Source organism: Phyllosticta citribraziliensis (assembly GCF_038025025.1).
Source record: "Phyllosticta citribraziliensis strain CPC 17464 chromosome Unknown J3D65scaffold_13, whole genome shotgun sequence".
NCBI lineage: Eukaryota > Fungi > Ascomycota > Dothideomycetes > Botryosphaeriales > Phyllostictaceae > Phyllosticta > Phyllosticta citribraziliensis.
Window position 1 is genome coordinate 1,198,273 of NW_027117350.1, and position 24,323 is coordinate 1,222,595.

The following is a 24,323-nucleotide window of genomic DNA, read 5'->3' on the forward strand; positions in this document are numbered from 1 at the left end:
TCTTCAAACCACTCGTCTCACGAGGGTCTTCTTCAACAGATGTTGCTCTACTTGGCCCAAGCAGTGCGGGTGATCGTCTTTGTGGAGTCGGCGGGCGCGGGCCGAGCAGCTCGGCATCCGTGTGGATCGCTGGGCCAGGTGGGTCGGCATCCGAGGACCTGGGGTACTCTGACAAGGCAAACAACTCAGGAATTGGTAGCGATGAAACGAACTTTGACACATGAAATCGATAAATTTGGTGGGTCGATTCAAGGAAGTTGACAACTTTTTTGTTACTGAAAGATGATCGGACTACAAGAATATACAATTGTGCTTGCAATCAATAGAAGTGACACGGTAAGGAGAGAAAGCTTCGAGTCTATGATCTACTCTGAAAATCCAAAAACAACCTATCTACCCTGTTGGACTTGCATGGCGGCGCCATTTGCAGCAAAGAGGCCCATGGAGATGCCAGATGCCACCACCTTGAACGGGCTTGCGCAGTCTCCTGCGGCAAAGACACCCGGCACATTCGTTTCGTTGAAGGGAGGGTTAATCTGGAGGTCGAGACCAGGAGTCAGCTCGACACCGAGCTGCTCCGCCCACGGACCATTCAACCTGCTCCGCGGCTTGTGGGCGACGAAGCCAAACACCTCCCTCGCGCCATCTTCAAACTGGACCTCAACATCGGCGTTGTCGCCCGGCACCTTCTTGAAGCGGATGATCCGTCTCGAGTCGACCGTCAAGCCCTTTTCTGCCGCCGCGGTTGAGATTTCCCGCGTCAAGGCCGTGTTGCCGTGAGTCAGGACAGACACGCTCTTGGCCAGGCGCTGTGCCATGCAACCAACGCCGATCGAATGCATCAGATCCGCCATGTCCTCGACGGCCAGAACGCCTGCCTTGGACGCTCCGCGCTCTTCATAGCCGTGGCAGAACAAACAGTGGTAGCTGTCGCAGGCGTGTTAGTACATTTATCAACATCGAAGTGGAAGAAGGAGCGTGTCTTTACATTCCATGACCCCAGCACTCATCGTATCCAGCTATCTCGGGATACAGGTCCTCAGAACCCGTCGCCAGGACGACCTTTTTTCCCGTGTACTTCTTGCCGGCGTCGTCAACGGCCTCGAAGCCGCCGTCGGCCAGCTTGGCCAGCTTTTCGACCTTTGCGCGAACGAAGCGCGTGGTGTTGTACCGAGTTGTCAGGTCTTTGCGCGCCGCCTCGCGAAACTCTTCCGGGTTCTTGTGGTCCCAGGTCGGGACGTTGTGCATGTGGGCGGCGCGGGCATTGCGGTAGACGCCCGAGTCGAAGACGATGCAGGGGTGCATCAGCCTGCTCAGAGCTGTGGCTGCTGAGAGGCCGGCGGGACCGCCGCCAATGATGAGGACGTCGACGTCGTGGGAGGCCATTTTTGTTGGTGTTGTTGCGGGACGATGGTATTGTTCAAACGATGACAACAAAGCACGAGCGCGAGGGAGAGCTCTGGATGTACGAGTAGTAACAGCAAACATGCAGAGCAATATGGCAGCTCTGAAAGTTTAATATGATTTCTCCACGCAGGGTTTGCGGTCCGCTCCGCTCGACTCGGGTTCCGACATTCCAAGTCGGACATCATGACCTGCTCTTAGGTGGTATTTACTTTTCCGCAACCCGCGCTCGCAAAGCCCACCGCTGCAACCGATCATGACTGTCGAGGACGAAATGTTCCACCTGCGGCCAGCCGCGCCGGCCGATCTGCCGGCGTTGGTCGGCCTCGCCGCGCAGCCCTTCACAACCGGCGCACTGAACGCCGCCGGCCTCACCTTTAGCCAGCAGGAGATTTCGACATACCTCGAGTGGCGGCTTCCGCGTTTGCTGGTCGATCCGAAAGCGCTGCTGCTCGTCTTTGAGTTTCGCCCCGTCAACTCGTTCAAAAAGGTTCCGTCGCGGGTCGTTGGCTGCGCCCTACTGCAGCTCGGATTCTCGGCGAAGCGTCCAGCAGATTCCTATCCATCAAGTCAGTCACCATCAATGAGATTTTGTTGTTGCCATTCTAACTGCAACCATCTAGAATTGAGTCTTGCTTCTCTCCGCCTCAAGGCCGCTCTCTCCGACATCACTGTGTGGCCCGACTCGGAAACGGCCGAGGTGCACACGCGTTTCGAAGCCGCGCAAGTCGCCATTGACCAAACCGTGAAGCAGAGCGCAACGGTCATGGTGTTTGCGTTTGTCGATCCAGACTTTCAGAGCTGCGGGCTGGGCTCAAGAATGCTTGCAGCGGTCCGGGACAAGGCCGAGCAGCTCGACAAGGGTGCCTTGCCCTTCATGGCGATCCTCCGCAACGAGGACGCGAGCTTCGGGAACCTTTCGGGACTGAAGGAAGTGAACGGCGCGGCAGGACTGAGGTTCATGGAGGCGTGTTGATACTGAAAGGGTTGACGGTGTGATGCTTGTGAGTTCTGGATGCGGCAGACAACCCGTCGGTCTCCGTACTAGGATCAGTAGTTAGAAAGGGGGCGTGTTGTATAAGATGCAGCCATTTCCAATTCAACATACTTCAGCAACTGTTTCTCCTTTGTCTGTCTGGTCGAGATGTCAATAGGGTATGCACTGGGGGCTCCGCCCTTGGATGAGCGCCTTGCCATGCCTGGCCTCTTCATTCCGTCTTTTTACATCGTTTTGATATTCTCCATCCTGATTCGTCCCGCGATTTTGCGCAAATTCGTCATCACGGCTGTGATTTTGTCCTACCTGGTCGCATATTTTCACTACACTGCTGGGATCGACGCAGACTATCAGAATACGACCATGCTGCTTTCATCGGCCATAATGTGGGTCGAATTCGGAGTCTTTCAAGATCTTGAACAGGGACAGATATTCCGGACATGGGAGACAGAGGAAACGCAAGTTTCAGACCGACCGTGGTGGAAGAAATTGGCGTGGAGCTACGATCTGTGGACGTCGTGGCGCGGTCCGGGGTGGAACTGGCAGTCCAGCCGCTCGCCCAAGCTACCCACACATGTGACGGATCGCCGGTGCGTGTTGTCGGGACTCGCAAAGATGATTCGGGTTCGCTCTGGCTGATGGCGGGAACAGAAGTTTTCTGGTGGACAACTTCAAGCGCGGAATTTACTGCTGGATCATGAGCGATGCTCTACTCTTTTTGCTCGAATCGACTCCGTACACTCGCCTTGAAGAGCGCCAACATATCCAAGCCGCGCCGATCCACGTGCAAGCAGCCGTTGTGTGGCTTGCTGCGCTCCACACACAGTACAGCATGAGCTTCATGTACCGCATCGTCGCCTCCGTCCTCGTCGCTATCGGGGTTTGTTCGCCAGTCCAGTGTCCGCCGTTATTTGGACCCTTCCGTCGCATGTACACCGTCGGTAATTTGTGGGGTATCTGCTGGCAGCAAATGATGAGAAGAGTAGGTTTCCAATCGTTTGGTAAGACTCTGCGGTAAACTTGACTGACGAGGCTTCGGTGGCTTCTAGTCAATCTTGCTGGTGCCAAACATGGTCGTTTCGGGGTTGTGCATCAGCGGAATCGCAGCAAAATACACTCGTGTGCTGCTCTCCTTCGCAGCTTCCGGATCCATGCATGCGGCCGGTGCATACAGCGCGACAAGAGGTTCTCTTGGAGATATGCGTTTCTTCATGTCTCAAACGCTTGCGATCATTGCGGAAGACTGCGTCATGTCGCTCGGAAAGCTAGCGGGCATTCGAAAGTCAGGCAAGTGTCAATCTGGCCCCTCGGCAACACGACGTACTGACTTCAATTGTTGCAGCATGGACCGTTTCCCCATGGATCAATTACGTCCCACAGATTCGCACCTTCGAAAAATCCTACAACGGCCGCGCCGGGTCCCTTTATCCGGCGTGGGAAGTCTTCAACGCCTCGGGCGCCTCGGCTTCATGGGCCAACCCAGTGCTCCCCACCAACGAAGAATCCATCGTCTGTCGCCGCCGCATCCGACGCGGGCATCGGCTGCTCATCGCTCTCTGGCACCCCGACCGGGCTTCGCCGGCTACCAATGGATCCGTCGGCGGTCTCCGCACGCTGCTTGACCTGTCCAACCAGCAGCTGCGTGTTGTCAGCCAAATCATCCAGCAAGCCTACAATGACGCCGTTTTTGGCTGTATGACGGCCGCCCAAAAGAGCACCTGGCTCAACCACCTGACCGCCAGGTTACCAGCCGAGTGGGACACGCTCGACGCGTTTGACGTCACCAGCGAAGATATCGTCGATCGCGCCGACCCGACGGACATGGGCCTTGACCTCACGACACGCGAGTATGTCCACGTCACGCAGTGCATGGAGCGCGAGGGGGTTCCGTGGGAAGTGGCGCTACACAAGCTGCGGCAACAACGCCGTACTCTGTGGTTCCGGTGTAAGATGGTGGTTGAGCAGGTGGTCAGCGTGCTATCAGGACGAGCAGGAAGACACCAAGATGAGTTTCGTCATCCAGGGGGACCGGCTCTCGAGCGCACGCTGCGCAGGCAGAGGGCGCTTGAGAGCCTGATGGAGCGGACTGGCGCTCTCAACGGCTGCTTAGACACTGGAGAAAAACAGACGCGGCCATGGTGGGAGAGGAAGGATTTTGACCCTTCCATGTGCGGAACTAAACCGTTTCACGCTGCGTAGGGACCAGCAGCAGCAGCGAGGCACTACTCTCTGGATTTCAGACACTACATGGTGTGTTGTTGTCATATCATGTTCTATTATCATGCTGAGAAGTAGCAATGTTGATTCAATCCCTCCTTGTTGGCCGACTCGTTCCTGTTCCGGCGCACGCAGCAATAGTGAGACTGTCCGTCCGTCCGTCCGTCCATGTCAGACCTCTGAGACACACACAGTGTACGCACGCAGATACTGTGTGGCCGGGCAATGATAATGTGCCCATATAAATTGCTGCCCCTCACGCCTCTCGGTAGTCCGTCTCGTCGTCTGTCATCGACCCATCCAATCAATCCACCGCCAGTGTGGTCATTTACCATCATCATCCTCATCCATCCATCCATCTACGGACACACTGCGGCCACCATTTTGTCCATCCATCCCTCCATCCATATTCACACTCCCCGGCAGAACGAGCGGCAATACATACAAATGGGAGGGATGACGACGATAAAGACGACATCAAAAAGAAGACCTTGCCAGGCGCTTATTGCCGACGGCAGCCGGCTGTGCGCCTACGCGGCGCGGCCAGATAGTGACACATGCACTGTGCACATCTTCGCTTCGGGACGTGTGAGTTATGAGTACATGTACCTGCCTGCAGTGAACTGACCGACCGGCGGACAGGAGAAGAAGGAGAGGAAGACGGCGACGGCTGCGAAGAGCCAGAAGAGCAGCAACCAAGGAGATGGTCGTGGCAAATTCTTCGAGCTTGCCCCGGCCGTCACGCGCATGGCTCGGCGGCAGCCGATGAGGAGCGAGCCCGACGACGACAACAACAACGACGACGAACGAGGACTACGCCGCCGATGCCTTGGCGGAGGCCCTGCGGCAGGTGGCCGGCGCGCAGACCCAAGGCATGACAAGGGTATTGAAGGCTTTGGAGAAGATGGGGCTGTGAGGCCAGGTCATTCTCAAATATCACAGAGTAGTCCTAGGAGTGATGTTGGGTATGAATGTACATTTGCGGCGTCCATCCATCCTTCTCCCTCGTCTCCCTTGGTCGTCAACCCCAAAAATCCCAACGGGCGCCCCCCCAATTTGTATGTCCTCCCGCAAGTGTCGTCCTCCGTCGTCCACCACCACCACCGCACCAGCAGCAGGCCGACCGCTAGTATCAGCGCCAGCGCCAGCGCCAGTTCCAGCAGCGGGGCCCTTGTGGTTTCCGTGGTTCGTGCGTCCACTGCCGGTGCTTCTCCTCCCTCCAAGTCCTCTGTTTGTGCGACCGCCGCCGGTGCGTCTCCTTCCTCCAAGCCCTCTGTTTCTACCACCACCATTCTTTCCGCTACGCCCTCATCATCCTCCTCCTCATTTTCCTCCTCCTCATCTGACAAGTCGCGTGGCGGCGAGAAGTCGTGCCGCTTGGGGTACCATTCCACAGACTGCTACTTGACCTTGGGAGTCACCATGTTGGCCGACACGCGGCGACGGCGAGTGCCACTGTTAGTCTCTTAGTCTTTGAACAAGCAGCAACTACCTTCTCGCTCAACACCTCTCTATCCATGCCTAGGTTTCTGTCGCCTGCCTTTCCTTATTATCAGCCAAGTCGACATGCGGAATCTGAGCTTTTATTTTACTGTAATCTAGACTGCTATAGCAGCTGCCGCGTCAGACTATACGTGAGGACTTGGCAGCCAGTGAGCATGCCGGCCACGAAGATGGTCGCGTTCAAGAGGCAGCCGCTGAGGAAGCGCACTTGCACCCCGAGTGTTGACGACGGCGGGGGCTGCAGTGGTGATTGCGGTGGTGATTGCGGTGGTGATTGCGATGGTGATTGCGGTGGCGATTGCGGTGGTGATTGCGATGGTGATTGCGGTGGTTGCGGCGCGGTGGAGGGACCATCGTGAGGACGGCGGTGTGAGCAGGGCTGTAGGTTGTCCTCGCGATGTGGACGCGGCCGGAGGTTATATCGTGTCGAGTTCATCGCGAGTGAGAGCTGCGCTGTCGTGCTCAGAGGCCACGATGCACGGCGTGGTGGTAGTAGGGGGGAAGAGGGTGAAGATGGTGGGAAGGGGTCGCTCGAAGAATCGGCCATGGTTAAAGGAAGCCAAGGAGAGACTGCTGACAAGGAAACAAAGATGAAAGGGGCGAACAAGGAGAGGCTGCGACGACGACTGCAGGTTTGTTTTCGGTGCGGACAAAGAGTTATTCGCTGCCGACGGCCACGCGGACAAACTACTGAGAGGCCAAGTTTGTGACGAATCCGGCATCCGAATTTAAAGAAGGCGATGAAAAGAGAATAACTAAATAAGGGATGCTCCAGGCTTAGTTAAGCTAAAAGGTGCCGTCACCCACGCTCGTCTCAGCATGAACAACTTCAAAGGTAAGGTATAACTCATCAGTAAATCCTAATAGACACTTGACGTGCTTCAGCTTATGGCCATGTTCGGCCTTGTCGCCCAACCTTGCCGACTTTGCCCTAGACGGACGTGCGTGCCGTGGGACACAGCCCTCGCCTCAAATGCAGAACAAAAAAGATCAACGCCCACTGACGTGGTATTCAGCAGCTTACCTCCTTGTGTAGAGGCAAGTGAGGTTGAGGAGCGGGAGTGAGGCAGGGGAATGAATCAACGGGCGGCGACGTTGACTCGGTGGAAAGGCTGAGTGAGCCAAATTGCAAACTTGTCGTGCTAACCATCTTCTTCAATTGCTTTGTTCCCCCAGACACAATTCAATGGCAGAAGGTGCTGACGGTGTAAGGCTGGTCGGCAACTAGCAGTAATATAGGTAGTCTCAAAGGCAAAGAGACTCTGCGGTGATAGGTGGAAAGAGGCTGAGAAGTAGAAGGCGAAAGGGCGAGAGGCGGCAGAGGGGATGGATGCATGCATGTGAGTTCAAACGTCGCGACGGAAGACTGTCCCCGCAGTACCAAAGGGGGTGCCCAAGCTGGATTGGCCTCATGGAAATTCGCGCGTGTGGTGCAGGCGGGGAGTTGTAGGTAGGGATCGGCTCTTTACGAAATATATTAATTAAGACGGATATTGTAAAGGCACTTTAAATACCTGAAATTCTAGTTTTTGAAATGGCGCGTGCACGCTAACCTAGCTAAGTTAAGTATATACCTAATAGGGTAGGCGGTATCTCAGATACTGGCAGAATTAGCCTATAAAACCTCTCTACACTACTATTAAATAACTATAGCTTGCACCCCATACCTAATTAAGCTAAGCGCAAAACCCCCTTACGTATCACTTAATTTGAGACGATACTAATACATGAATTACCCCAATACGTAATGTCGAAAGATCGGCGCAGCCGACCCCTAGTTGTAGGCTGAAGGCGGGAGGCCATAGTGGGGTAGGTAGCGGGCGTTTCATGCCCGCCCGTCAGGCCGTAGTGGTAGCGAGGTGGGCCGCCGGCGGTCGGAGAGCGTTTCATGCCCGCCCGGCCCCCCCACCTACCTGCAAACGCACAGAAAATCCTTTTGTCTTTGCTTTCCCATGCCTGCCTTCACTACCCACCTCCACAATGTCTCTCTTGAATCCGGCTGGCCTGGAGATGTGCCAAAGCCAAAAGGTTGTTTTGTCGCGCAGACAACGACGCGTGTTTCGCTGCTGAACGCTCCTGTCATGGACTTGGTTGGGTGCTTAAGGGTCTGAGACGTGTCTGTGAACAAGCCGGCGCGTTCCGAACAATGATCAAACTACCTGAAAGCGTTAGCTGGTGGAGTAGTGTTGAGCCAGGTTCCTTTAGGCGGGCAATCAGCCCATCTTCTTCGCCGCCGCTCCGCTTCAAGCGAGGGGGCCGGGCGGACAGTGATGCAACATGGTCGCGAGGCACACAGCTGACGGTGGGACTGAACCACGGATGCGATGCAACCACCACCTTCCCCTCCGTCGGCACGGCGTTGCCGCAGGCAAGCGCACGCTGAAGCGGACGACAAGCAACGCTGCAGCGCGATTCGCAGTGTGAGGCGACGCCTCGTCTTCCAGAAAGGAGGAACAACCCGATGGCAAGGTTCGCGGCGGTGGTGACTGGGAGAAGCCTCTGGGATTGCCGGTCGAGAACTTGAAGGAGGTGCAGGAGCGGCGAGTCGGGGCGCATGGATCAAAGACAAAGATGACCAAGGCACAGCGCGTTGCGGCGATTTGATGGGACTCTTGCCTGGACCAGATTGATTCGGCCCGACAGAAACCATGCTCTTTGTTCCCCACCAACCAAAGCTGACAACCTCACCAATTCACCTCCCATGGTCCCCCGGAATCCTCACTCCTCGCCCTCCCAGAATCCCACATACCTCTCACTCACCACCAATTGCACCTCGCCGAGGCTGAGAGCCGATATCGAGAGAGATGAATGGGGTGGGGGGTGGTGGGTCTGTGTAGCAGCAACTCCTCAGCATTGCGTCCTCCGAAAAAAGGCGATAGATGGGCGGGGAGCTGGGCGTCTGCGTAGCAGCTGGCCTCGGCGGTGTGGACACGGAGAGGGATGAACGGAGGACTGGGCGCATCTGTGTAGCTTGCCCACCTCGGCGTTGTTTACGAGTGGTGATTTTGGTCACCAGCGAGAGTATAGCCATGGTGTATCGCTCCAGAAGGTGCAGCTGCCTGCGGCGCCATTGGAAGTCGTAACGAACGGTGAGACGATGGAGGAGGAGGAGGAGGAGGAGGAGGACGGACGGCACAGCGATGGCGACTGGAGAGCTTAGAGACGTTGGTTGAGAAGGAATGGAACGAGTAGACCCGCGTTCTCTATACACGACACTGGTCAGATGGGCACCATGGGTATGCGCGCGGTCTTTGACTTGCCTTGACATGCATCCCCTTGTTTAGGCTCACGAGGTGGATGTAAAGGGCGGTAGAGCGTGGTCTAGTGCGTCCGGCTTGTACATCCATGGTGGCGGCCTTTGCGAGGATGCAGCGCGCCTTTTGCGAATGGCCTTCTCGCTGGCGGGAATCATACTCGCTGGCGGGAAAGGCAACTTGCTGGCGGGAATCATACTCGCTGGCGACAATGGGCATTCTCGCTGGCGGGAACCATACTCGCTGGCGGGAATGGCTTTCTCGCTAGCGGGAATGGGCGAAGGTGGTCGCGAGGGCAGGCGCAGTCGACGGGAGGGCGGTCGGAATGGTCCATGGCGAGCGGCCAGGGTGCAGTACTTGGACGGGTCCGGGTGGACGAAGCCTTTGTGTAAAATGGCGCCCTGTCACCCATCGTGGCGTTCGGTTGCTACATAGCGTTGTGCTTTTGTCATGGCCGGTGCTTGAAGTGGCACAGCATGGTGGTGGACGGGAGGGGACAGCCACCTCAGCCACCTCAGCCACCTCAGCCACACCTGACTCGTACTGCACTGCACTCTCACAGTGGGTGACGAAAGAAATTACGAATCCGGAGTTTTCCCAGAAAGCTCTATGAAGCTGCCCTTTAGATAAATAATTTTCTTTCTATACTCATCTTATTCCTGAGATCTTTCTGATAAAGATAGGCCCTTTTTTTGGCCTAACTTTGGCTATTGTGGTGGTAAAACTGAGCGAAAAGGGTATCAGAGCTGTCGAAGTTCTTTCGTCACCCACTGTGCTCTCGACTGCGACGCGACAGCGACGTGACCGCGACCGACACCGCGACTTCAACCCTTCGACCTACAACCAATCCATCTCTGAGCCGTCCATGTTTGCACGCCAATTCTTGTCCTTTTCTTCCACCGTCGCCTTTTTCAACCCTTCGCTGCCTCCTCGATTCGCGACAAATTTGCCGTCGTTCTCGGTCGCAGACTCGCTGCCCCCACCTCCGATTGCGCTCCGCGGCGAACGCGAGCACCAACTTCCTGGACAATGCCTCTTGAGGCCTCCGATTGAATATCGGAGTGAGTAGCAGCAGCGTGAGTGAGCGCAGATCAGTGCGAGCATGCTGGCCCATATTCAGTAGCCTAGTAGTGGTGAATACGACGCGCCGAGGCAACGCCACTGGCACCTACATGTATGTATCTCTTTTCATCTCGGGAACCAAGACTCATCTTTCAAGGCCAAGATTCCCAATCTCGAGGTCGACACTCGGCAGCCATCTCTTCATCACCGCTCGCCTCCCTGCCTTCTCGTGGCTTCCTCTTTCGCGGACGACACAACATTTTGGAGGCTTCGAGCGACGGGAAGGTCTTGATCTGGGCCCAGCGCGTCCCATCGCTCGCCTTGCTCCGCCAGTCCGCCATTCAACACAATGTCGCCCTCCTTGGCTCCTATTCAGTCGCAAGCAGAAGCGGCGCGTGCAAATTGTGGGACAGTTGCCGGGGCACGTACGCTGTGTGAACGGGGCGGTGGGCAAGCAGTTGACGGGGTGGGTTTTGCTGGCCCGCTCGCTCCACCCGCCGAGAGATTCGTGGTCAGAAACCAAGCTGCCTTAGGACACGACCAATGTCCTGGAGGGTCGCCAAGTAGCTGCATATACGTACATTGTCGGCTGGCTGACCCAGGTGGCGCGCCCAGTAAGAGGACTGATTGACTCCCGTCTGCGCCGCATCATTAACTGGATTGACAACGTCCAACGCAACTCCAGCCTGCCCTTTTCAACCAAGCGCCGTCCCTCCTCATCGTCGTCATTGTCGTCGCCCACCCTCCCTCGCAAGCGCTGCCACTGCCCCATGTGAGTGCCACCGCCCAGTACGCCAACAAAGCGCCCAACAACAAGCACCTTCGAATCCGACAAGGACACGCCGCGCCCGTCGCGACCGGCCCACTCGTCCAAGAGGTCGCGCACCAACTCGTCTTCGCGCTCCTCAACTTTGGCCCGCAGTCCCGTCAAGACTCCCGCCGATCTTGCCATCTAGGCCACCATCACGCCCGTCAGCCTAGATTGAATCATGTTAAATCTGGCTCAAGTCCTCAGTCGTACACTGGATGGGGTACTTTGTGCTTTGCTGACCGAGAATCCCAGATGGCGCGATACCGCAAGCTTCTCCTAGGAAAGGAGCTCCAGAAATCTTTACCGGGGCCGACCCATAGTCCGTTAGAGCAACAAATAGACAAGCGCGTTTGCGTCGGTGTTTGCCTTAATGTGGAGATGCGTCGAAACAGCCAGCTCAGACTGCTTGAATTAGTGGTGTGAGTGGGCAACGCTGACAGAGAGAGAGAGCTCTAGTTGGTTCTTTTTGAATGGTGCTTGACCACTCCGAATTCACGTCGAAATAGTGTCAGGGAGCGATGTAAGCCTTCGATTGCTTCGACGGGAATGGCGGTATCCGTTTGTATCTAGACGCTGCTGGACTCCGGAAGACGCGCGAGTTTTCCAAGACGCTCTGGTGTGTTGAGCTCAAACAAGAGAGAGGAATAGAAGCGAATCCCGATTGGTGAATGGGACAGCAAACCATTACTCTTTGCGCTGCGACCAAGCATTCATATATCAAGATCCCACGGTAGACCATTCTCACTCGCTACATTCCATGAAACCACCTCTTCAATTCTAGTCTGCTACCCTGAGCCCAAATGCCTTTGAACACCAGTAAGTGCATCGCATCATTACCAGCGAACAGATAATGAACGCGTGCTAGATCAACACCAAGTCCATACTGCACGGCAAGAGCAGCTGCAAGACTCGGCTCGACGCGGGCTTTCGTCGTACGCCAAAGCAGATCCAGAACTTCCATGGATACTGGCCTTCTACGCGTCAATCATCATCAGCTTTCTCCAGCTAGCATGCTTCGTCGCCACGGCCTTCTGCCTCTGCAGGGCCGTTAGAGACGACATCAAGCTGGCAGAATTCCAAGTCGCAATCGACGCGCTGGCCAAGAAGATCAAGTGCTCCGCGGACTACTTTGAATACGGCTGCGACGGACCGCGCATGCCTGCGATGGAGAACGGGTGCATGATTTGGGAGCTGTGCATGAAGAAGGATGTAAAGATGCCACAACTCAGCAGCGCGCGCGCGATGGCCATCGTGATCAGCTCTTTTGCCGGGTCCATCTCGTTCAAGACCTTGGCCATGTGGGTAGTCGCCGGCGGCCTTAATCTTGTCCTTCTACGTTATCTCGACAGCCCTCCTTTCACGGCTCCCCGTCGACAAATGGCTGGCAGCCGCTGTTGGAAGTGCTGAATCGAGATCCTAGAGGTCACCGCCGCTCTTCTCTTCCTTCCGCTTGCCGATTCGAAAATAATCTCGAAAGTCAATTGCAACGCCGCAACAATGTCCACCACTGCTGCAACACTGCTGGTTCCATGGTCGAGGAGGTGGACAAGACGATGCTCTCATAGGGCGACACTCAATATGATGCCTAAGGTCGTGGAGCTATCTATCCGAGCTGATTTTGTGCTTTCGTGGATTCGTCTTGAGAATGTCGCCACGGAAATGGACACGTGGGCCTCGATGAAGACAGATGAAGTCAAAAAAGATGGTTGATTCAAGGGGCGAAGGGAAAAGGTTCTGTATGCAAAGTCAATCTTCTTTACACTTGTTTCCAATGAATGCAATTTCCTCACGATCGTTGGGAAGGATGAGGTCCTACTGCTCTGCTCACCTTGAGGTCCTACTACTCTGCTCACCTTGAGGTCCTACTACTCTGCTCACCTTGAGGTCCTGCGCTCGCGCGCCTTGAGGTCCTGCGCTCGCGCGCCTTGAGGTCCCGCAAGCGAGCCCAGTGGGCGACGAGGGAAATATATAGAGGTCATTGTGCGCAAGTGGTGGGTGCCGCCTTCTCCTCTGGGAAGTCCCCCCGCAGCTGAGCAGGATGACGGGAAGCAGCACCCACCGGACCTGCCTGCCTGAACCCACGTGGCAAACGATGAGAGTGCAAGAGGTGACCTTGAGCACCGCAGCGCGTATATTGGGTCAAAATGCAGGGCCCGCGCTGCGGCTCTTTGCGCAGCACCTCCGGATGCTCAAACAGTGTCCGGGCGGGGGTTGTGGCTTTGCATGATGACAGTGTGCCTCGTGAGATCAAATCTGGCAAGCTCATGTAGACCGAAAATAGGGTGGATGGGAGTGGAGTGGTGCAGCATCAGTTACCGGGCGAGAGGGTAGTGAGTTGTGAATGGGCCGGTGGGGGCGGCGCTGTCAATGGGCGCTGGTAAAGTGGCAACAAAACACCAGCACATTTCTACCCTGTGGCCGAGTCAGCCGCACTGCCTGCAGCTAACCACCTGTTTGTTGCACGTTCCGCGACTTGAGCGAGCGATGGGTGCTTCCACTCTCTATGCGACATGAAAAACAGGGATGCAACGCCGCTCCAAAGTTTGGCCACCATGGAGACGTCGATTGTCTCTCCAATTGCAGAATTATCTCAGCCTTCTCCTTTTGCAGAGGCTTGCCAACCCCGCTGGAAATGCAAAGAAAGCAGACCGTTGCAGCGTTGTATCAAAAAAGCAATGAGCATCAAGTTTTTGAAATATGGTGGCGCCAACTTCGCCGAGGTTCTGCTTGTAGCTTTCCTGGGCCGAGACGTAGTGCTCACCCCATGTGCTGATGAGAAATTTGAGCGCTGGAAATTTCACCCTTTCCCGACGGGAACCGAAACCGATGCCAGATCGCGTGCGTCGTCGAGGGAGTGGTCTGCTGCGTGGAGGGGCGCCTTGGATGTAGGAGTCGACCGCTGGGATGTTGACCGCACGTTCCTCGGTGGAACAGGTGGCAGGCCCCATGGGTTCTCGCGGGCGTGGTCTGTGGTGCGCGGAGTGGACGGGACGAACCTGTGCTGGTTTCGGTGATGGGTAAGGCGACGCGGAGTTGCAGGCGCGTAATCATCGTGATCGTCTCAGGCAAGAGAGCCGTGCCCGATCGAAAGGCTTGAGTCTGGTGTTGGGCGGCGGTGTGTAGATGGTGACAGTGAAGGTGAGAGGAAAACCACTGCATGCGCGTATCAGCAAAAACAACGCGACGGCGACGGTGAGAGGGCAGGGTAGCAGAAGCGTGGGAGGAATACGTCCCATAGACGTAGGGCATTCCCTGAGCAATCGTCGGAGACGGCGAGCGAACGGTGTGATAGATGGCGAGAGCGGCGAGCAACGAGCGGCGAGGAGACAGTTTGCCGAGATGAGGAGGGTGTAGTAGGAGTAGGAGGAGGAGGAGGAGGAGGAGGAGGAGGAGGAGGAGGAGGAGGAGGAGGAGAACCTGAGCCGCTGGGCAGTCACGTGGACTATCCAATTGCCGCCGGCGGGAATCATACTCGCTGGCGGGAATGGGCATACTCGCTGGCGAGAATGGATGAATGCCGCCGGCGGGAATCAAACTCGCTGGCGGGAATGGATGTCGCTAGCGGGAATGGCTTTCTCGCCAGCGGCTTTTGACCACCACCACCTACATCCGTCATCATCACCATGGCGCACCTTAACAACCAGCCAGCCTATCCCAATCTCCTCGGCCACACTCAAGCGCAAGCGTAACCACTCCCAAAACTCCCTTTGTCCGTATTCTTAATAACCAATTTGACGCCTACCTTGTGCAGTGGGACGGTAACTGGCTCCCCCGGCTCCTCTACCATTTCATCCGGAATCTGACCTCACTCACTCAAGCGCGTCGCCGATTCCCACCTCCTCCGTCTCCCTCAATTCGACCTCGCATGCCTTTCCACCCAAGCACGACGAGTCTGACGAGGACAACGTCTACACCACCTCGAAATCGACTGCCTCCCATCCACCACCACGGTTCCCGTCGGTCGTTCATCCAGCCTGTCTGGTTTCCCCGGTGGCTCAACGCGGCGACATGAGAAACAAACCTGGGCTTGCGGAATTCCAACGACGTTGTCGACAGAATCGTGGCAATCGTTTCCAGAGGAGGGCAGGCCGACACAAATAGCAACTGAGAAGGGAAAGGGAAAACCAACAAGCGGCAAATGTCCCGCCTGCTCCCGCCTTAGCCTTGGTGTCTCGCCCCAGCAGTGCAATCAGCGACACGGCATCAAGCAATGGAGCTACAAAAAGACGGCCCTTCACCCGATGTCAATGGATCTCCTGGACAGAGCGGCAATGCCACCAATGGAAACGTCAACGGTGGTCAGGGCCCAAAGTCTCAGCCTTCAATGTACGACACTACTCCACCTGCTTTTCAATTCAAGTCAAAAACGCGCTTGTCGAAAAAGCACTGGCTGTACTGGGCGATTCCGTCCAGCGCGACACCGCCAGGCTCTTGGTCTGCGGCATCGGCTTTCTTTTCAGCAGGAAGCAACAGAAAGCGCCAGGCGTCTAATGGCGTGTCTCCTGTCGCGCACACCCTGAGCTATGCGCTGCTGCTATCGCCGCGCGCGAAGAAGCACCACTGACGGCTTAGCTCCAAGCACCAGGGCCTGTGCCGCTGAACCGAACGACAGCTCGCCCTTCCCCGAAATGAGAGTGAACCGTGAGGTCAGCGTCCCATGTGGATCCATGGAGCGCGGTTTCGCTGCTGGGTGACTGTGCCACTGGAGACGTTGCAGATACTGGGGTTATATGCTTTGGGGGATAAATGGTCGGGAATCAAAGAGGGCCTGTGCTCAGATTCAACTGGGTTGCTCGACACCGCATCGGCTGTTGTTAAGCGCCCCTGCCAGGCAATACCCGTGGAGGACGGAGGCTTTGCTGTTCTTTTTCCAGTAATTTCAAGAGCCAACCAAGGACTTTAGTGCGCCGCGGCCCTGTCAATCAAGACATTTTTGAAAACGCCGCCGACGCTTGATGCGCTCCAGGAGAATAACGTGGACACTCAGCTTTGACGTCTTGTGTGGCGTAGGCGGCCTTCTTACTACCCACCTTCTCGCAACATGCTCACCAGCAGACCGCCCTCCCTCGCCATCTCACTTCACCGTTGCTCCTTTGCATCGTTTGAATGCGGTGCGCCTCAGCACCAGGCCTGAGACAGAACGCAACCTTGACGACTCCATTCTGTCCACGCATACGGCAATGCCAGGAGATGGCAGGCGTTCAGTTCAACCTGCTCAAAGCCAGCATCATGGGGGATGAAGACGCGGTGGTGGCAGGACATCGGCGTCCACCATCACCACGTACCACCCATCAGCAAGCATTCAGTGCGTAGTTGAAGAAGCACGCTGGTCACCTGCACGTGTGCAGGCGACTGGGAGCGTGTCTTCAACGAGGGAGAGAAGCAGGAACCGGAAGAGTTTCTTGTCTACGGCGTCTAGGCAGAGCCTCTAGGTCGCCGGGTAGGTGGTTAGACAGAAATTCGAAGGAAGGTTCCATGGCAACGCGCCTAGAAGTGCAGAAGGAGATGTCAGATGCGACGGTGAAGGGCCACGTGAAGTAATTTCAACGACGACAGCGACAGTAAGAACACGAACATGAAAGGTTCCGCCGAGAGAATCGACGTCATGGGCGTTGACCCAGGCGCGACCGCGAACGAGCGCGACATTGAGGCCATGGACAAGGTCATCGGTGGAGAAGCGCTTGATCGCGATCAAGGGCAAATTCTCCAACGGACCCGAGAGGTCCTCGGCGACGCTGCCAGACCCGGACGCCCCTTCCAGCATCAATAAGGACGAAACATTTGTGAACCTAGCACCAATTGGCAGTGAGTTCTCCTGCGGCGAGACCACAGACGCCTACTGCCACACGCAGTACAACCTGCTCCTTCCTCGCTGGGCTTGTCTTTTGCTCGGCGACCGCCCCGCAGGAATACTTCAACGGCTTGTTGGTGTGCGGCACGCACGGCACTCTGTCCATGCTCATGACCGACAAGAAGTTGCTGATGAAGGCCTAAGTCAAGTTCGCGCTGGTGTTGTATGAGAGGATGACGAGCAAGATCCTGTCCAAGGTTGCGGACCCGACCACAAGGTACGTGTCGAAGGTATTCATGCGCACCGACTAGGACGAAGTCTTTGTGTCGACGATGGAGTTGCCGGCGGAGATGGAGGAGAATTCCGAAGGGAGGGACGCTCTAGTCGTGCTTGGGAGCATGGTCCTGGCGGCGCAGGTGGTGAAGTACGTAAAGATGAAGAACGGCGCGATTTCCGCCGTGGGCAAGGACGCGGTGGCGAGCCCGAGGATGGTCGAGAAGTAGCCGACTTTTGAGTGGGTCTGCTGGCTCTGGCAGTCGTCCTGAGGATGGCATGCCGCCGTTGCGAGGAACCGATTCCCAACTGCTTGAACGCCCCGGCCATGAAACTCCCCAGCCAGTGCAGATCCCGAAGCAATGGCGGATGACGTGCCCTAGTCAGCGCCAAGCTGCCCAATGACCAGAGCTGCTTCCCACTCAGCGGCGGTCCATGTTTCTAGCCCTCTTGCAGACCTAGCAGGTACATACAGGGGAAAACCCACGCACTCAGCACAGGTGGTAGGCTTCCCAAGTTGACTGGTGACGCGGGGTTGGACAAGGAGAATATCGCCAACTTCCCTGAGAATAATGTACGGTTGATGGTGAAAAAGATGCTCCTGCATTGAGGACAGCACAGCTGTTCGACGCGAAGGTCGGCGTGCATTCTTGCTCGAGGCTGGGCGCGGATGACACAACGCATGGGACGGCGAACAAGGGCGCCGGATGCGCATCGCACTCCCGACATGTCTTTGGCTGAATTGACCGCTAGACGCTGCTTCAACTCGCGCGGAAAACGTAGTCTTGGAGGTGTCGATGTCGGTGTCTGGGCTGGCGGCGGAGGACTCAACTTTGAGTGGGCGCTATAATGTTGAAAAGTGGCCGTCTCCTTCTTCACAATTTGAGGCGCAAGAACTGCGTGCTTCGGGTGAGCTGGTGGGATCCGTGAATCACATTCGGCGGATATGCAGTCAGTGTTGACGTGTGGTCCGCATCCGGCGTGGACGAGTTTTGGTCCTGAGGTTGCTCCAGGTCGTAGTCTCTGCTCTTGTTGTCATTAGACTCTCCTCTCCAATTAGCGACGCCCTCGTCGACGTGATGAGCTCCACGCGCAGTACCGCAGCAATTGGCTGGGCGGCCATCAGCGCGCGCAATGGGTTGATCAGTGGCCGCCGACCGCTGCGAACAAGTGAAATTGGTGGATTCCGGGGATAGCAGGTCAAGGGCGGAGTAGACAAAGGGCGAAGAGGATGGCCTTATTGATCCAAGTGGTGCTGTCGAAACGTCCCAGTACACGAACTCGACCTGTCAGCGTGTGAGATGGTGTCTAGCTTTGAATGAAAACAGGGCAAGGGAGGCGTACATTTCGAGCAGCTTGGAGGAACTAGAACGATCGGATGTGGGGCGAAGACGGAAACGGAGGGTGATTCAACTTGTCGACCTATACCAGTGTGGTGACCGGCCTTGAATGAAGAGAGGGCGAGGAAGGCGTGCTTCTCTGGCGACGTCTGCTGGTGCGGACGCTTGCCCGGCTGCGTTTCGTCACCGGCGGAAGTACGAGCAAATATCAAGTCCCGACCATGCCCCACTTGAGAAACTCTTCAATCCTATCACAAAGGCGGCGGCGCCCTTATCATGACGCGCCGTCGTCGCACACAAGTCATCCGGCGCAAGAAGCGATCGCGGGCTCTGGTTTACCCTTCAACTTGGCATGCGTGGCCTCAGCGTCTTGGACCGCGACGCCCGCGGGCGGCGTCAACGGCTGCCGACATGGCATTGAACGGGTCCGTCGCGATGGCGGTCCTTCGCCCAAGATGCCCAAGATGCCCAAGACGCCCAAGGCTAAGGTGGATTCTTGGCGAGTTCTATGATGCGCATATCGTTCAAGGCAAAGGCGCCCCAAATAAGGTAGATTACGCTTTGTCCGACCTGATAGCACCCACTGAGCTGCTCCATGGCCTTGTCGGTCTCGTTCATGGGAGGAGCGCGAGATTCTTCGGTCGCTGTCTGCCCGTCGGCCGTCATACGCTCTTGCTCCATTTCAGAGTCGCGCTTCCGTTTCCTGGGGCGCTCGATCATAACAAACGGATTGGATAGGTCGATTCCCTCGTTCAAATCCTGAATTGTTTCGTCCGGAGCTCGGTCAAAGGTCCAGTCGACGTCTCCGAGCAAGGTTTCGGCATCATCGCGTCTTGTGTCCTCCACGCTTGCTTCACTCGCGGTCCTTGTTGCTGCCGGTGCCGCTCACTGGAGTTGTGTCTTCAACTATCGGAATTGAGACGGGGCCAAGGTTGTGCTGGCGCTTTTGCAGGTGTGGAGGGGTGCGTTCTGCGGGAGAGGACGGGTCGCGTTCTGCGGGAGAGGGCGACGCGCGATGTGCGGGGGAGGGCGACGCGCGATATGCGGGAGAGGACGGCGAGCATATTGTGGACGGGGGCGAGGTTGGCAAGGGTGACTAGGAGTAGCACATGGTGTAAGCAAGCATCATTTGGGTTGAATTATATGGTTGCTCACAGTGTAGAACTGTCGCTGAGGGGGACTTGGAGCGCTTCAGGGCTGTCCATCTTGCTGTTGGGTGTCAAGTCGAGGCAAATTGCGCGCCTTGTCGCTGGCGGGAAAGGCAACTCGCTGGCGGGAATCATACTCGCTGGCGGGAATGGCCCTCTTAGTAATCACCTTCTTTCTTGCTGGTGGGGAGGCCATTCCCGCTAGCGAGTATGAATCCCGCTGGCGAGAGAGCTGGTCACGTGAGCGAGGAAGCCATACTCGCCGGCGAGTATGCTGGTCACGTGAGCGAGGAAGCCATACTCGCCGGCGAGTATGCCGGTCACGTGAGTGAGGAAGCCATACTCGCCGGCGAGTATGCCGGTCACGTGAGCGAGAAAGCCATACTCGCCGGCGAGTATGATTCCCGCTAGTGAGTGGCTGAGTCACCCGCTGGCGAGTATGCCGGTCACGTGAGCAAGTGGCTGAGTCACCCGCTGGCGAGTATGGTTTCCGCTGGCGAGTATGCCGGTCACGTGAGTGAGCAGCTGAGTCACCTGCTGGCGAGTATGCCATTCCCGCCGGCGAGTATGCCGGTCACGTGAGCGAGAAAGCCATACTCGCCGGCGAGTATGATTCCCGCTAGCGAGTGGCTGAGTCACCCGCTAGCGAGTATGATTCCCGCTGGCGAGATTGCCATTCCCGCTAGCGAGATTCACCGGCCACTACTTAACACGTCCTGGGGAGCCCACGAGCAACTGGGCATCTTGGACAGCACGTTGGGCCAGGTCTTGTCTATACCAGACGTCCGCATGCGCGACTCGCCTTCGTAATGCTTTCAACTCCAACTTCTTTTCCTCCTAACGACGCGCTCCTAATTGCTCCAAAATTGACTCTCCTGAGTCCACAGTACCCTGGCAAGCGATGCCACCAATCAACAGGCTACAACCACCGAGCCCTCCACTGAGCCCTCCACCGAGCCCTCGACGCGTGCGCTGCTTCAACAACACAGCACCACGCTCAAGATGTCAAGCCTGATAGCCTACCTAATATAAGAAATAAATGACATCTAGGAGGATATCACAGCATTTTCTCTTCAGGATATACATTCTGGACTTCGCTAATAGCGTAGGATGACACACCAAGAATATCGGATGCGGCAACTTGGGCACCGAATCGGTTGGCTTGTGGGGTCCTCCTCCTCCTCCTCATTGAGATCTTGATCGCTTGCAGTATACACGTGGACCGCTCAGATTCGTCGCGACTTGGGGCTTCATTCCATGGCCAGGCTCTTGGGTCTGTCTGCCTTCATTTTCGGGTCTATTTGTGTGCTTCGCCCCAGCTTCAAATTCTACAGCTTATCCTCGCCTCACTCAGGGTTTCTGGTGGCTGAAGGCTTTCCCTCTTTCTATAAGAGCTCACGGAGTGTGTCGTTGACATTCGGCGCGCCCTCATTGGTGTCAACGGGTCAGCTTGGATTACAGCGGCCAAGCGGCGCCACCAGAGTCACCGCGCGCCTGTTCTCCACAAAACCACAGCGACCACTCGTCAGCCTTTCTCCTCTGAAGTCGCTCCAGGCACCGCGACTCATTCCAGAGCGAAGCAGCGAGCGAGGCTCGCCCCCGTTCCCGCGGACATTTTCTTCATCTTGTCCCCTGGAGACGAGCCCTTACACCATCCACTACCCGGCATCGACAGGCTATAAGTGTCCAAGTAGGACTGATGCAGAGAATGGTACGTGAGGTGACCTTGGCTTTGGCCGTTTACACGTTGGTGGGCCAAGATGCGATGAGACAAGAAGGAGAAGAGCAACAGCAACGGCGGGCGTAAAGAAGATGAGAGAAGAATTTATAAGGCGGTTGTGATTCTGTTGGATTAGCGTTGGCGACACCGGGAAGAAAATTGGTCTTCCTGCACTCCCACTCTTGTTAACCTTACCTCCATCTCAACTCTACTCACCTTCATCTCAACCACTCTACAGCTATCCCAAGCTATCAGACGAGTGCGTCGCCATCTCCAATTTCTCAGCCATTCTTGCTAATCAAGACGACTGCATAGGATTCTGTGTTTGGAGTCCGGGCATTAAAAACTTTCCTGAACCAGCCTACGCCAACGACCTACTTGAGACGTCACTGGACATTGCCGCTGTTCAAGTACTGTGTGAAATGATCCTGCTGCCTTCGTCCGCCGCCGTGCTCCTACCTCCCATCATCTGCTATCCTTTACTCACCGCCCTCATCTTTTTAGAGTTCACTTCTCACTTCGGCCCCCCATACTCCTACTACCGCCAAAGCATGTCTATAAACAGAGGTGCTTGCAAACCCCTTATAAGGATGCAATCTTGAGACAAGGTTGTAAATCTCGCAGCTGTGGGACTGAAAGAGGTAGGAGACACATTACCAAACCAAGGGAGTTTTGCGCTAGCTACCCGCTGGGCTGTTATTCAAACTCGATGTACGCCTGCTCGAATGTATCCTTCAGCTCCTACTCCTCCAGTTGGTCCGTCCTTTCATCACCTTGTGACTGACATCTTGCTTCAGTTGCTGCAAACTATCCTTAACCTCCTTCCACTGTTTCCACGTGCGACGCCTGGTGTCGACTCGGTCCTCTGATGCTGTCGAGCCGCGCATCCCATATATTGGCCATGGTGCGGAGCCTGTCGATGACTGCCTCGCTCGTCAAGCACCATTCCTTCCATCGGGTGGTTGGTGCTTCTCGACCGTATCAAAACCCAATATATGGTGATGGATGCGGTGACCACGATGGCCATGCCTCAGCTCGCACTCCATACGCGCAACACGTTTGTGACCGCACAGGCGAGATTCATGCGCAATGTGGTTGCCACATTCCTGGCTCTTACACTTTGGTTTTCCACATTCGTGCCGGCATGCATCTTTCTTAAGAATCAGAGCTGTGGTCGCGTCCTGAACTGGAGCTGAATCAGAGGCTCTCATCCTACGCCTTAGAGATTGACCTCTGCTATGCTACCAGGACATGAACGGCGTGAAAACTTCGAGACAGGACGAGAGAACATGGAGACGCATATGCATGGGGCCAAGTTGAGCAAATATTTGGATCTGTGGGTACAGTGCTGATTGATTGAATACATAGGTGCGTGGCATTCAGCGGGGCTGGCCGTAAATCCATGACACCACCCCCAACTCCTCCCCCACTTGCTGACGACCCATAATCCTGTGGAGAAGTGGCGGCCAGACGCGTCGGGGACTCTGAAATGGATTGTCCTGAGTGAAAGGGCTGCTGTGGGTTTCCTCGTACTGTACTTGAGGCGTGTTTGCTGTGGATGGACGTGATCGTCTCGACGGCGGCGGCAGCTCATCAACCTCGTACTCCTGAGCCCGAGCATGTTTTCTCCAAGCGTGCTTCGACGTCGGATGCTGTTATTGCTCTCGCGGGACGGGTTTGAGGCCAGATTTGACTGATGGGTACCTCGCGCCGCCTTCGTCGGCTCTGCGTTCGCTGTCGAAGTAGCCCGCCCGGGCAGCACACACGGACGGCGGATTCCAGTCTGTTCAACCTTCGAGACGCCAGAAAGTGGGAGGAGCAATCTGCGGACAGGAGACGGTGTGCTCGTCAAGTTTTGCGCGTATGTGAGCTGGAGTCGAGGCGACGATGGGCGCTCGATGAGCTCTGTTTGCTGGGCCGGCGCGTTGGAGTCGCGTTTCGGTAAGTTTGGTTTGCGACGAGGCCGTCGTCGACGAGAGAAGGTTTTCGTAGTGCATTTTTTGGGAGGAGAAGTCGGCGCGTAGTACAGCGACGGTTTCTTCCAGCTTTTGCGCGTAGGTGAGCTAGAGTTGAGGCGATTATGGGCGCTTGATAAGGTCTGTTTGGGCGGCCTGAGCGTTGGTGTCGCGCTCGGGCGAGGTGGGCTAGGCGGGCGAAGTAAAGAATCTGAACATTGCGGCCGTCGACCCCATGGAACGGGCGAGGCGAAGAATCTGAACATTGCGGCCGTCGACTCCATCGAACGCACCCAGCGGGTGAGGGTGCTTGTTCTCGTTGCTGCACCATGTCGTGGGTTGTAGGAGTAGCCGTTGTGCTTTGGCGTACCGGTAGAATCAGACAAGTGATGGTGAGGTGGATGCGATGAAAGAAGAGCGTCAGCGGATGTTGTGATTGATGATGGAGGAAGAAGAGGAGAGGAGGAAGAAGAAGAAGAAGAGGAAGAGGAAGAGGAGGAAAGCCCAGGTCGCCAGCTCGTCACTCCCTCCGTCTCCCCCGCCTCGTCGCCTTCGACCCGCTCGACCCATCCATCTTGCCTTTCTCAGCCAATACCGACAAACATCTGCCTCTCGGTGGCTGCCGACAACGAGAAGAGATGCTCCTCAACCACCGCCGAGCCTCTCAACCTTCTCATCTGGCGCTTACCTCTCCTCTCCTCTGTTCGTCTCGTCCCTGCTCCTGCTGCTGCTGGATACTAATGTTGGCCAGAAGAACGACGTGAACAACTTCCAACCGTCTTCTAGATCGTGCCGGCCTTGGCTGCGGCGGCTTCATCTTGCCCGCTCGTCCCCGCCGGAAACAACTG

General features: G+C 56.3%; 8 protein-coding genes across 8 annotated transcripts; 4 read left to right on the top strand and 4 right to left on the bottom strand.

The window, feature by feature from the left end:
• Positions 1–278: 278 nt before the first annotated feature.
• Positions 279–1,394, bottom strand: J3D65DRAFT_579172 (thioredoxin reductase). The gene is made up of 2 exons (XM_066797692.1): positions 989–1,394; positions 279–927 (listed from the first exon to the last, which is right to left on the bottom strand). Exons 1-2 carry the CDS (start codon positions 1,384–1,386, stop codon positions 390–392), a joined length of 936 nt encoding a protein of 311 aa, XP_066651055.1. The 5' UTR covers positions 1,387–1,394; the 3' UTR covers positions 279–389.
• Positions 1,395–1,527: 133 nt separating this feature from the next.
• Positions 1,528–2,380, top strand: J3D65DRAFT_687707 (uncharacterized protein; the record flags this gene model as incomplete). Its single annotated transcript, XM_066803851.1, has 1 exon — positions 1,528–2,380. The coding sequence occupies exon 1, from the start codon at positions 1,661–1,663 to the stop codon at positions 2,378–2,380; it is 720 nt and encodes a 239-aa protein (XP_066651056.1). The 5' UTR covers positions 1,528–1,660.
• A 168-nt stretch (positions 2,381–2,548) lies between these two features.
• Positions 2,549–6,088, top strand: J3D65DRAFT_662447 (uncharacterized protein; the record flags this gene model as incomplete). The annotated part of the gene is made up of 7 exons (XM_066802632.1): positions 2,549–2,991; positions 3,053–3,402; positions 3,542–3,721; positions 3,744–4,569; positions 4,601–4,651; positions 4,891–5,206; positions 5,261–6,088. 7 exons carry the CDS (start codon positions 2,549–2,551, stop codon positions 6,086–6,088), a joined length of 2,994 nt encoding a protein of 997 aa, XP_066651057.1.
• Positions 6,089–6,125: 37 nt separating this feature from the next.
• J3D65DRAFT_143954 (uncharacterized protein) lies at positions 6,126–6,838 on the bottom strand. Its single transcript, XM_066794029.1, has one exon. The coding sequence runs from the start codon at positions 6,666–6,668 to the stop codon at positions 6,225–6,227; it is 444 nt and encodes a 147-aa protein (XP_066651058.1). The 5' UTR covers positions 6,669–6,838; the 3' UTR covers positions 6,126–6,224.
• A 5,210-nt stretch (positions 6,839–12,048) lies between these two features.
• On the top strand, positions 12,049–12,655 carry J3D65DRAFT_671897 (Di-sulfide bridge nucleocytoplasmic transport domain-containing protein; the record flags this gene model as incomplete). Its single annotated transcript, XM_066803428.1, has 2 exons — positions 12,049–12,064; positions 12,114–12,655. 2 exons carry the CDS (start codon positions 12,049–12,051, stop codon positions 12,653–12,655), a joined length of 558 nt encoding a protein of 185 aa, XP_066651059.1.
• A 1,311-nt stretch (positions 12,656–13,966) lies between these two features.
• J3D65DRAFT_144012 (uncharacterized protein) lies at positions 13,967–15,099 on the bottom strand. The gene has a single exon (XM_066794030.1). It carries the CDS (start codon positions 14,738–14,740, stop codon positions 14,006–14,008), a length of 735 nt encoding a protein of 244 aa, XP_066651060.1. The 5' UTR covers positions 14,741–15,099; the 3' UTR covers positions 13,967–14,005.
• Positions 15,100–20,010: 4,911 nt separating this feature from the next.
• On the top strand, positions 20,011–20,849 carry J3D65DRAFT_687717 (uncharacterized protein; the record flags this gene model as incomplete). Its single annotated transcript, XM_066803852.1, has 2 exons — positions 20,011–20,210; positions 20,424–20,849. 2 exons carry the CDS (start codon positions 20,011–20,013, stop codon positions 20,608–20,610), a joined length of 387 nt encoding a protein of 128 aa, XP_066651061.1. The 3' UTR covers positions 20,611–20,849.
• Positions 20,850–22,643: 1,794 nt separating this feature from the next.
• Positions 22,644–23,998, bottom strand: J3D65DRAFT_144321 (uncharacterized protein). Its single transcript, XM_066794031.1, has one exon. The coding sequence runs from the start codon at positions 23,757–23,759 to the stop codon at positions 22,740–22,742; it is 1,020 nt and encodes a 339-aa protein (XP_066651062.1). The 5' UTR covers positions 23,760–23,998; the 3' UTR covers positions 22,644–22,739.
• Between the last annotated feature and the right edge of the window lie 325 nt (positions 23,999–24,323).

Coding starts and splice junctions, on each gene's coding strand:
- J3D65DRAFT_579172 (XM_066797692.1), bottom strand. CDS start 1,386: ATGGCCTCCCACGACGTCGACGTCCTCATCATTGGCGGCGGTCCCGCC. Junction 928..988: donor GAGTGCTGGGGTCATGGAAT/GTAAAGACACGC, acceptor CGCCTGCGACAG/CTACCACTGTTTGTTCTGCC.
- J3D65DRAFT_143954 (XM_066794029.1), bottom strand. CDS start 6,668: ATGGCCGATTCTTCGAGCGACCCCTTCCCACCATCTTCACCCTCTTCC.
- J3D65DRAFT_144012 (XM_066794030.1), bottom strand. CDS start 14,740: ATGCCCATTCCCGCCAGCGAGTATGATTCCCGCCGGCGGCAATTGGAT.
- J3D65DRAFT_144321 (XM_066794031.1), bottom strand. CDS start 23,759: ATGGAGTCGACGGCCGCAATGTTCAGATTCTTCGCCTCGCCCGTTCCA.